This window comes from Salvelinus sp. IW2-2015, linkage group LG4q.1:29 (genome assembly GCF_002910315.2).
Source record: "Salvelinus sp. IW2-2015 linkage group LG4q.1:29, ASM291031v2, whole genome shotgun sequence".
NCBI lineage: Eukaryota > Metazoa > Chordata > Actinopteri > Salmoniformes > Salmonidae > Salvelinus > Salvelinus sp. IW2-2015.
In genome coordinates this window covers 86,980,370-86,993,333 of record NC_036842.1, presented here as the reverse complement: position 1 = coordinate 86,993,333, position 12,964 = coordinate 86,980,370, and the positions used below count along the sequence as shown (strand labels likewise).

At 43.6% G+C, this 12,964-nt stretch overlaps 1 protein-coding gene across 1 annotated transcript in view; it reads left to right on the top strand.

Annotated features, from left to right (window-relative positions):
- Window positions 1-11,280, top strand: part of tmtc3 (transmembrane O-mannosyltransferase targeting cadherins 3) — a 131,908-nt gene extending 120,628 nt beyond the window's left edge. The window contains exon 14 of the mRNA XM_023986028.2: window positions 7,743-11,280. Within this exon, the coding sequence (XP_023841796.1) occupies window positions 7,743-8,614 (872 nt within the window). The 3' untranslated portion in view covers window positions 8,615-11,280. The remainder of the gene's footprint in view (window positions 1-7,742) is intronic.
- Window positions 11,281-12,964: the final 1,684 nt, after the last annotated feature.

Genomic DNA, 12,964 nt, shown 5'->3' with positions numbered 1-12,964 from the left:
ATTCCTGAGGCCTCTAGCCATTTCGCCAGGAGAGGCATGCAAAAGGTAGAGGGGAGGTGTAGGATATGGGATCAGACTTTGTAAAAGTATTGCTTCCGTCCCTCTCCTCACCCCAAACTGAGCTTGAACCATGGACCTTCTGCACACATTGACAAGTCACCCTCGAAGCATCGTTACCCATCGCTCCACAAAAGCTGCGGCCCTTACAGAGCAAGAGAAACACCTACTTCAAAGTCTCAGAGCGAGTGACGTCACCGATTGAAACGCTATTAGTGAGCACCGCTAACTAGCTAGCCATTTCACACCGGTTACACTCACCCCCTTCTTTCTGCAGAAACCAGTGATCCAGGTCAACAGCATCAATGGGATCAACTTTTATGGGAACAACTTTTTTTCTTCTACTACCATGGTTACTGTTTGTGAGAACTTGTCTACGTGTGAGAACTTCTTGTCTTTTTCTTGTTGTCATCTCTGCCAAAAGTCAGGTGACCTAAGCGCTTCCAAATATGGAGTTGCAGGTTTGCCATATCTGTCATGTTTGCGCATATCTCTCCTATGTTCCATTGATTGCATTCCAGCCATTACAATGAGCTTGTCCTCCTGTAGCTCCTAGGTTTGTTCGAAGTCGGAGTTCAGACCAAGTGTGACCTCACTTTGACATTAGCTGTATACCTTCTAGCCATCACCGCTGGCTAGCTATTTAGGAAAGGGGGATACCTAGTCAGCTGCACAACTGAATGCATTCAACTGAAATGTGTCTTCTGTATGTAGCTAAATGCACTGAGCTAGGGCAAAGCAAAGTTAGCTTTAATACATACAGCATTTTGTTTGTGCAATGGCATGATCTGATGCCCAACTGTTGCTTCAGTTGTAGGTGGGATTTTGATGTGGTGCCAAGAGAAGCTTGCTGTCACCCTAAGGGGTTGTTGGTAAGAGGCAGTGCCACCCAGCATAGTTCAAAGGCACAGGGCACATACGATAAGTTAATAAAAAACCAATCTCTTAGCACACTCTTTAGATGTACACTACCCTTCAAAAGTTTTGGGTTACTTAGAAATGTTCTTGTTTTCCATGAAAACATACATGAAATGAGTTGCAACATGAATAGGAAATATAGTCAAGACGTTGCCATGGTTATACATAAAGATTTTTAATTGAAATAATAGTGTCCTTCAAACTTTGCTTTCGTCAAAGAATCCTCCATTTGCAGCAATTACAGCCTTCCAGACCTTTGGCATTCTAGTTGTCAATTTGTTGAGGTTATCTGAAGAGATTTCACCCCATGCTTCCTGAAGCACCTCCCACAAGTTGGATTGGCTTGATGGGCACTTCTTACGTACCATACGGTCAAGCTGCTCCCACAACAGCTCAATAGGTTGAGATCCGGTGACTGTGCTGGCCACTCCATTATAGACAGAATTCCAGCTGACTACTTCTTCCCTAAATAGTTCTTGCATAGTTTGGATCTGTGCTTTGGGTCATTGTCCTGTTGGAGGAAATTGGCTCCAATTAAGCGCCGTCCACAGGGTATGGCATGGCTTTGCAAAATGGAGTGATCCTTCCTTCAAGATCCCTTGTATACTGTAAAAATCTCCCACTTTACCACCACCAAAGCACCCCCAGACCATTACATTGCCTCCACCATGCTTGACAGATGGCGTCAAGCACTCGTCCAGCATCTATTAATTTGGTCTGCATCTCACGAATGTTCTTCTTTGTGATCCGAACACCTCAAACGTAGATTTGTCTGTCCATCACACTTTTTTCCAATCTTCCTCTGTCCAGTGTCTGTGTTCTTTTGCCCATCTTAATATTTTCTTTTTATTGGCCAGTCTGGCTTTTTCTTTGCAATTCTGCCTAGAAGGCCAGTATCCCGGAGTCGCCTCCTCACTGTTGACGTTGAGACTGGTGTTTTGCGGATACTATTTAATGAAGCTGCCAGTTGAGGACTTGTGAGGCGTCTGTTTCTCAAACTAGACACTCTAATGTACATGTCCTCTTGCTCAGTTGTGCACCGGGGCCTCCCACTCCTCTTTCTATTCTGGTTAGAGCCAGTTTGGGCTGTTCTGTGAAGGGAGTAGTACACAGCGTTGTACGAGATCTCCAGTTTCTTAGCAATTTCTTGCATGGAATAGCCTTCATTTCTCAGAACAAGAATAGACTGACGAGTTTCAGAAGAAAGGGCCATTTTGAGTCTAATCGAACCCACAAATGCTGATCCTCCAGATACTCAACTAGTCTAAAGGCCAGTTTTATTGCTTCTTTAATCAGGACAACAGTTTTCAGCTGTGCTAACATTATTGCAAAATGGTTTTCTAATGATCAATTAGCCTTTTAAAATTATAAACTTGCATTAGCTAACACAACGTGCCATTGGAGTACAGGAGTGATGGGTACTGATAATGGGCCTCTGTACGCCTATGTAGATATTCCACAAAAAATCTGCCGTTTCCAGCTACAATAGTCATATACAATATTAACAATGTCTACACTGTATTTCTGATCAATTTTATGTTATTTTAATGGACAAAAAATTAGCTTTTCTTTCAAAAACAAGGACATTTCTAAGTGACCCCAAACTTTTGAACGGTAGTGTATGCACCCGATAGGGTGACGTAATAAAATGTGACACTCAGGCAGCATAAACTGTGTAAATATTATTGTATGCCATTCTTCCCATCGCATCTATTTATACAAACTGTGACTTAAGCTGGGCTGTTAACCACATTTAATAGATACCGGTATTGATGCACTGACCGGTTTGGATTTTTACTTTACCTTCGTTACATAATGGTATTTCAATGTTTGTTTAATGTAATATAAATGTGATAACTGAATGATGAAACTAAAACAATTATGGCAACTGTTCTTACAGCCAGTAAGAGACTGCTAACAGTTGAGAACTGCTACAAAAGCTGTATCGCTTTTAGACAAACCGCGCTGGCACTTTTTTCTCCATTTATCTTGCCTGTGAGGCAGGTGGGTGCCAAAGCACGTTAGGAATCACCTTTGTGACGAAAGTAAGAACTGCCATTGAATAGTCTTTTAGTCTTCCCATCCGGCGCCGAGAGATGGTCGCCTTGCTTCGCGTTCTTTGGAAACTATGCAGTATTTTGTTTTTTTAATGTATTATTTCTTACGCTGTTACCCCAGGAAATCTTAAGTCTTATTACATACAGCCGGGAGGAACTATTGGATATAAGAGCAACGTCAACTTACCAACATTATGACCAGGAATACGACTTTCCCGAAGCGGGTCCTCTGTTTGGTCCACCACCCAGGACAATGGATCAGATCCCAGCAGGCGACCCAAAACAACGGCTCCACAGAAGGGGCAGACGGAGCGGTCTTCTGGTCAGGCTCCGTAGATGGGCACATCGTCCACCGCTCCCGAGTATACTACTTGCCAATGTCCAGTCTCTTGACAACAAGGTAGACGAAATCCGAGCAAGGGTTGACTTCCAGAGAGACATCAGAGATTGCACCATTCTCTGCTTCACGGAAACATGGCTCACTCGGGATACGTTATCAGAGTCGGTACAACCACCTGGTTTCTTCACGCATCGTACCGACAGAAACAAACATCTCTCTGGTAAGAAGGGCGGGGGTGTATGCCTTATGATTAACGAGTCGTGGTGTGATCATAACAACATACAGGAACTCAAGTCCTTTTGTTCACCTGACCTAGAATTCCTTACAATCAAATGCCGACCGCATTATCTACCAAGATAATTATTTTCGATTATAATCACAGTCGTGTATATCCTCCCCCCCAAGCAGACACCTCGACGGCCCTGACAGAACGTCATTGGACTCTATGTAAACTGGAAACCACATATCCTGAGGCTGCATTTACTGTAGCTGGGGATTTTAACAAGGCTAATCTGAAAACAAGGCTCCATAAATTCTTTCAGCATATCGAATGCGCGACCCGGGCTAGCCAAATTCTGGATCATTGTTACTCTAACTTCCGCGACACATACAAAGCCTCGCCCTCCTTTCGGCAAATCTGACCACGACTCCATTTGTTGCTCCCAGCCTATAAACAGAAACTAAAACAGGAAACGCCCGTGCTCAGGTCTGTTCAACGCTGGTCCGACCAATCTGATTCCACTCTTCAAGATTGCTGCGATCACGTGGACTAGGATATGTTCCGGTTAGCGTCGAACAACAACATTGATGTATACGGTGATTCGGTGAGCGAGTTAATTAGCAAGTGCATCGGTGATGTTGTACCCACGGCGACTATTAAAACTTTCCCCAACCAGAAACCATAGATTGATGGCAGCATTCGCGCAAACTGAAAGCGCGAACCACTGCTTTTAATCAGGGCAAGGCGACCGGAAACATGACCAAATACAAAGTGTATCTATTCCCTCCGCAAGGCAATCAAACAAGCTAAGCGTCAGTATAGAGCAAAGTTGAGTCGCAATTCAACGGCTCAGACACGAGAGGTATGTGGCAGGGTCTACAGTCAATCACGGATTACAAAAAGAAAACCAGCCCCGTCGCGGACCCCGATGTCTTGCTCCCAGACAAACTAAACAACTTCTTTGCTCGCTTTGAGGACAATACAGTGCCACCGACAGGGCCCGCTACCAAAACATGTGGGCTCTCCTTCACCGCAGCCAGCGTGAGTAAAACATTTAAACGTGTTAACCCTCGCAAGGCTGCCGGCCCAGACGGCATCCCTAGCCGTGTCCTCAGAGCATGCGCAGACCAGCTGGCTGGTGTGTTTGCGGGCATATTCAATCAATCCCTATCCCAGTCTGCTGTTCCCACATGCTTCAAGAGGGCCACCATTGTTCCTGCTCCCAAGAAAGCTAAGGTAACTGAGCTAAACGACTATTGCCCTGTAGCACTCACGTCCGTCATCATGAAGTGCTTTGAGAGACTAGTCAAGGATCATATCACCTCCACCCTACTTGACACCTTAGACCCACTCCAATTTGCTTACCGCCCCAATAGGTCCACAGACGACCAATCACACTGCACACTGCCCTAACCCATCTGGACAAGAGGAATACCTATGTAAAAATGCTGTTCATCAACTACAGCTCAGAATTTAACACCATAGTACCCTCCAAACTCGTCATTAAGCTCGAGACCCTGGGTCTCGACCCCGCCCTGTGCAACTAAGTCCTGGACTTTCTGACGGGACGCCCCCAGGTGGTGAGGGAAGGAAACAACGTCTCCACCCCGCTGATCCTCAACACTGGGGCCCCACAAGGGCGCGTTCTCATCCCTCTCCTGTACTCCCTGTTCACTCATGACTGCGTGGCCATGCACGCCTCCAACTCAATCATCAAGTTTGCAAACAACACTACAGTGGTAGGCTTGATTACCAACAACGAAGAGATGGCCTTCAGGGAGGAGGTGAGGGCCCTCGGAGTGTAGTGTCAGGAAAATAACCTCACACTCGATGTCAACAAATCAATGGAGACGATCATGGACTTCAGGAAACAGCAGAGGGAGCACCCCCCTATCCCTATCCACACCAACGAGACAGTAGTGGAGAAGGTGGAAAGTTAAGTTCATCGGCGTACAAATCACGGACAAACTGAAATGGTCCACCCACACCGACAGTGTGGTGAAGAAGGCGCAGCAGCTCCTCTTCAACCTCAGGAGGCTGAAGAAATTTGGCTTGTCACCAAAAACACTCTCAAACCTTTACAGATGCACAATCGAGAGCATCCTGTCGGGCTGTATCACCGCCTTGTACGTCAACTGCTCTGCCCACAACCGTAAGGCTCTCCAGAGGGTAGTGAGGTCTGCACAACGCATCACCGGGGGCAAACTACCTGCCCTCCAGGACACCTACACCACCCGATGTCACAGGAAGGCCAAAAAATGCATCAAGGACAACAACCACCCGAGCCACTGCCTGTTCACCCCGCTATCATCCAGAAGGCGAGGTCAGTACAGGTGCATCAAAGCTGGGACCGAGAGACTGAAAAACAGCTTCTATCTCAAGGCCATCAGACTGTTAAACAGCCATCACTAACATTGAGTGGCTGCTGCCAACATATTGACTGAAATCTCTAGCCACTTTAATAATAAAAATTTGATGTAATAAATATATCACTAGTCACTTTAAACAATGCCACTTTATATAATGTTTACATACCCTACATTACTCATCTCATATGTAAATACTGTACTCTATACCGTCTACTGCATCTTGCCTATGCCGTTCGGCAACGCTCATCCATATATTTATATGTACATATTCTAATTCCTTTACTCTTGTGTGTATGAGGTAGTTGTTGTGAAATTGTTAGATTACTTGTTAGATATTACTGAATGGTCGGAACTAGAAGCACAAGCATTTCGCTGCACTCGCATTAACATCTGCTAACCATGTGTATGTGACCAATAAAATTTGATTTGATTAAATTATTTTTTTGAGCAGTGTACATACACACATATACATACACATATATACATACCCATATATACACACATATATATATATATAAACATATATATGTGTGTGTTGTGTGTGTGTGTGTGTATTGTATATATATATGTATATATGTGTATATGTAATATATATATATATGTATATATATGTATATATATGTATATATATATATATATATGTATATATATATAATATATATATATATATGTGTGTGTGTGTGTGGTGTGTGTTGTGTGTGTACACACATACATGCATAACGTAAACTCGTACATCGCCTTGGTCCGTACAATTGCCCTTATTTTAGCGCCCCAAAACGTAATACTTCCAGATCAACTGTATATACCATTGATACCATTGTAAAGCAAAATTTCTCCCCTTTCCAACAGAATCAATTACATGGGTGGGTGGGGAAGTGAAACTAATGCGTGATAGTGAGGAGAGATGTTGTGTGGGGAAATTGCTTTTTTTCACTCGATCTGTCCAACTTATCACCTTATCACCTCTAAATGTAAATAAAACACTATAAAGAGTTTATATAATGTGTCATTACATACCTATTTGAAGGTTTGTGTCAAATTTGAATCTGGTTTTTAGGGCGGTGCTAAAGTGATCTTAGAAGTTAACAGCGGCTTTGAGAATGATGATCGCATGCAATGAGGTCCGTGGGGCGACGCACAATTGGCATAGCGTCGTCCGGGTTAGGGAGGGTTTGGCCGGTAGGGATATCCTTGTCTCAGTATGTAAAATGTAATAAAATGTATGCACTCTACTGTAAGTCGCTCTGGATAAGAGCGTCTGCTAAATGACTAAAATGTAAACATTTTTAAATAATTGTTCTGATAAAGGAAAAGTAACTTTTCCCACAAAATAGAGGCATACAACGACAAAACAAAGGTTTTACAGTGTGGAAATGATAACGAATGAGTGAAGGAATTGCAGAAATAGATAAATGCAGCAACATATTTTTGGTTAAAGTTTGATTAAACAGTATAAAACTATCAGAAGAGCGAAAACCCCATTAAAATCACTTACAATGTATTTATTCCCACCCTAAGGGACATGCACTACTTATGAAGCATATTTAGAACTTTTATTCTACATAAAATACTGTCAAAAATGTTTTAAAAAATATTGTGATGTGCTGGATGAGTGTGTCCCACCTTAAACTACTAACCATTGGAACGCCTTTATTAACAAATCACACCTACCTCCAGCTAAATAAACAATTATTGTTATACCCTAACTGATATTCGTGTGTGTGTGTGTGTGTGTGTGTGTGTGTGTGTGTGTGTGTGTTCCGTCTGTGTGTGCTCTCCAGGTGAGCCCAGGTTCCGTCCGGAGGCCAATCGTCGTTTCCTAACCTACGTCCAGGAGGAGCCAGATGACGCCAACGGCTACTTCAACCTGGGCATGCTGGCCATGGACGCCAACGAGAACACTGCGGCCGAGCGCTGGATGAAGGAGGCCATCCGTCTACAGACAGGCTTCCGTAGCGCCCTCTTCAACCTGGCCCTGCTCTACTCGCAGTCCCGACGGGAGCTGGATGCCCTGCCTGTATTAGATGAGCTGCTGCGCCACCATCCAGAGCATGTTAAAGGTTTGATTCTCAAGGGGGATATCCTGATGAACCACAAGAAGGACACCCAAGGGGCCAAGGTCTGCTTCCAGAGGATCCTCCGTATGGACCCCACCAACGTGCAGGGGAAACACAACCTGTGTGTGGTCTACTTTGAGGAGCGAGACCTGCCGAGAGCGGAGCTCTGCCTGGAGGAAACGCTGGCCCTGGCGCCCCATGAGGAGTATGTGCGTCGCCACCTGGGCATCGTGCGCAGTAAGATGGCCGCCATGTCCGTGGCAGGGCAGCCGCTGAGCCCAGCGTCAGCAGAGGGCGCAGCTACGCCATCCATGAAGGAGGAAAAGAAGGGGGGAGGAGGAAAGGAAGAGGAGGAAGGGAGGGGAGCCACTGGCAGCGCTGGGGCCGGGAGTAAGAAGAATGTGCGGAAATCCTCCTCGGCAGAAAGCCTCAGCGGTGGCGGCAACAGCCAATCAGAGCTTCTGGACGACGGCCAGGCTGATAAGCAGCAGCGGACTAAGAGCAAATCCACAAAAGAGATTAAAGACATAGAAAAGAAACGGGCGGCCGCCTTGAAGAGACTGGAGGAGATTGAGCGCATATTAAGCGGCGATTAACCTTGTTGTTATTTACCGCAGTGCAGGACTACTTTTTTATAGAGCTAGTTACAGCTCCTGAATCACAGATGTGATGCGTCCCAAATGGCACCCTATTCCCTATATCAGCAGGCAAGGCCCCTTGCACCACTTTTGACCAGGGCCCATAGGGTAGTAGCCCATAGTAGTGCACTATATAATAATTAGGGTGGCATTTCAGACACAGCCATAAAGATGTTTTGGTTTTCATAAACAAATGTCCTCCTCACTTCATCATGCATGCTTTAACTCCTTTGATTGTTTGTTTGTTTTGTTTATCATGTTTACAGGCTGCCCTACCTGCTGCGTCCCCTTACAGGCTGCCCTACCTGCTGCGTCCCCTTACAGGCTGCCCTACCTGCTGTGTCCCTTTATTTTAACACCATTGCAAAAATCAAAAAGGGATTTTTTTTTCTGCACAGCAAAAGAAAAGCACAGTCTAGTTTTAAAAAAATCTCCACTACAGGTGCAAAACCCTATGTGTTGGTTCTTCTGAATGGCATTTTATCGTAATTATTTATGCTTGTTTGATTTGCTACGTTTACTAGCCAACTTGTTGATCACTGGATTTTATTCGATTTTTGTGTGACTCACTCACCTATTTTATGGGGGGGAATGATTGCATCACAAACAATTTAAGGAAATGACATAAAGAACACTACATGGCCCACTTCAGGCAGGCAGGATCTCTGTATGTTGTATGCATCTCCAAATAACCCATTACTACAGCTGCTGCATCTGCATATTACACTGCATTACACCCTACGGTGCAGACAGGCGCCAAGCCCCGCCATTTACTATTTTCCCTTATTGATCCCACCGTGTGCTTCCTGTTTTTTCCACGCCGTCAGTGTTGCACTGCTCATAGCACAGCCCTTATCTTACAGTGATGCCATTTGGAGCTGGTGTCTCATATTCAACCCCCACACACCCACCCACACACACCAACCGACCCGCCACAAGACAGGTGTATGGTTTCCTGTTTGTTACCTCAGAGCATATTAGTCTTCGTATCATCATACTGTATATCTTATTTCAGTAATAACAGCATTGTTTGTGTGAGGGTTGACATATGCTCCCCCCTCCTCAACCCTCTCTCCCCTCCTCCACCCTTTTTACCTCTCTCCACCTCTCGCCCCCCTCCACCTCTTTCCCCCCTCACCCCTCCCATATTCTTCCTCAAGCTGTGCCATGTGTTGTTTCTCATTTACACCAGAAGATTCCTCAATGAGAGATGATTTCACAGCACACTTCTTGTACTGAACTGGGCCCGTTTTTTCAAAAGCATTTTAAGGCTAAGTTCCTTAGAATCCTCTTTATTTTACTCTTGTTCTATCTCCCTCTGCAGCTCACATCGTTGACCTTGTTCTCGCTCTCGCGCGTGCACTCGCCCTGTTTCTCGCTTTCTCTCTCCATCTCATGAACATAAAGTCTAACACATACAGTGAATGTAATAAATATCACTAGATTTTCCCACACTTGTCTTGCTCTTGTGCTCATCTGCAACCATCCGAATAATGCTTTTTCAACATTGGATTGTGCTACCGTTTGATGCTATCTAGATTTTCTTTGGCTGTCATTCTCTTGGACACGAAAATTGGCGTTGAGTTGGAACTACCTGGAATTTCATTGTTCTTGTCTGATGATCTAGAGACTTGTTACAGACCTATGAGGAAACAAAAAGCAATTATTCTAGCTTGTTGTTGTTTAGCTTTTATCACCTTATTTAACCCCTCAGTGTACTGTGATGTTTTGTATCCTGGTGATTAGTTACAGACAGATACTGTAATGTGCAGTGTCAATCTGTTCCTTTCTCTTCACACTAACTAAATGGTGACTGTGTGTCCATCTGTTAACCGATAGGACAAATCAACCATTTCTGTCCGTAACCATTACTCAAATAGAAAATCTGGTAACAACATAAATGAGAAACATTGTCAGTGTAATATGATTGTTGGCCTGGGGCCTACGCCACACGTATGACCCCTTAACTCTAAAAGCATTTTCAACATGATCATTCATTACTTATCATTGAGCTCCTAAAAAACAACGTATTGTGCTAGTTAGTGTTTGTGTACAGATGCATGTACATTTTTAACATGCACTGTAAGCTCTCAGTACTGTCGTTGTTTGCCACTTGAAATATATGGTACGTTTAGCATAGCTATATTTTATCATGCAATACAAGTGCTCTGAAAGTGTTACAATTGTAATCAATCAAGAGTGTTGAAAACATACCTTTAAAGAACTGTCTCGCCTGTAATGATATCAGTTGTGTACAGAGCACATTAGTCAATCAGCCACTAAGATAGCCAACTAACACTTCAAATATTTTTAATCACCATATTTATCACTTTGGGCCTATATGTTCACCTGCAATTGAATTGATATATTAATCATTTTTCATTGAACTACTTTTGTATGGTAACCAAAAACACTTTAATTTTTAAAGCTATATCCCTTTTTGTAATAGCAGCCCAGATGTTGTGTTGACTCCTGGGTGGGTGATGGTAGTGGAGGGTTCAGGGTTGTGTTGACTCCTGGGTGGGTGATGGTAGTGGAGGATTCAGGGTTGTGTTGACTCCTGGGTGGGTGATGGTAGTGGAGGGTTCAGGGTTGTGGTTTTAAAATAAAGGCTGTTTACTTTACGACTGCATCTCACCTCTACATGTGTTATTTTTTGGTAACAGCTAGTCTCCCTAGGCACACCAGTTGCCTTCCACATTTAAGAATGTTCCTGTATACCTAGGTCTGGGGTTTCTGAAACTAGCTAACAGGATGTGCTACAGATGGTCTGAGGTAAAAAAAAAAATAAAAAAAAAATAAAAAAAAAATGGTATGGTCACATTACACCAGTGGTAGCACCAGGGAATTTTCACTGTGCCTAGCCCTGCTTCCTCTGACAGCTTGGTCATAGAGTAGGGGTGATTGCAATCTATGGTGTATTATGCGTGCATGTAGTAATACATTCTTCTTGGGAGTGCTAGACATATTCATGAGGGAGCTTCATCTCCTAGCAAGCCTCTCCCTGGAGCCACCCATGCACTACACAGGCCTAGTCCAGAAACAACTCCTAGCCCTCACTTCTGGCACTGGCCCCTAGGCACTTCATGTAGTAATATGGTAGCAGCTCAACCTTGTTCTCTGATTTCAGTTCTGTTTTTATCAGCGGGAGGTAAGGTTAAAGTACACAAAATCAGTAGGATTAATGATCAAATCAATCAATATTTTATTAATATTAAGGTAGGTTAAATAAAACTTGATTACATGCTCAGGCTCCAACCTCATTAGGGTGGAGGCAGTGAGGTAACACGGCACATTGCTGTACTCTTAACTCTGACTGTTTGGCTCAGTTTCAAACCCACTTCCTCTTGAGTCTCACCTACTAAGTCGATTGGCACTCAACATGATGTATTTCTGGTATAGGAGGCAAGGGTGCAAGGTAGACCACTGCGGTGGTGGAATGACAATAAGGACGTAGGCAGACAGATAAAGTGCTTTCCCATGCAACTGAAGACCTTTGCTTACAAAGTGAGAAATAAGCTGTATAATAACTTACAACCAACAGGATGACGAATTGTACATCAATCATTGAGTAACAGCAATACCCAACCACCATCCTCTCTGATTAAGATTGAGGGAGTTTTACATCCAACATACTATGTACCGTCACACAGAATATTATTTGGTACCTGATAATGAAGGCTGATAATGTTTTGTGTGCATAATCCCATAATATGAATAGTTAATTGGATTTAGTCATTTTCAAGTAGCTTAAAGGGGTTTCCATAGTAGGGCCAAAATCACCTCATCCACTTACCACGTGTCCATGTAAACAATAAAGGCTTATAACCAGGGTAGGAACTGCTGCAACATGACCATGACGTTGAATAATGGTTTCTTCACATTATGTAATATGAATAAACAGTTGAAAACATTGTTCGGTTTGACACGTTAGAAAGTCTAAATGGGAATGGAAATCTACAAAGTGATAAAGAGGAATTCATAAAATCCTCACATGGGAACAGTAGTTAGTTGCATGGATAATTTTCCAAAATTGCATTTCAATGGTATTAGCCTGGATATTGTGCTCTGTCTATTTTAGCTACATTTAAGCGGATTTTAACTGTCAGGGCCTTGATGGATTTAAATGTCATACTTTAACCATATATCATGGAAATTCTTTGTCAGGTTCCACAACGCAGCGCCATCCTTCCAAATCAAAATCTAACCAGATCAGTTTATTGGCCGCATACACAGTTTAGCAGATAGAGGGAGCAGTGACATGCTTACGTTACTAGCTCCTGACAATGCAGTAAAATGTTAACAAGC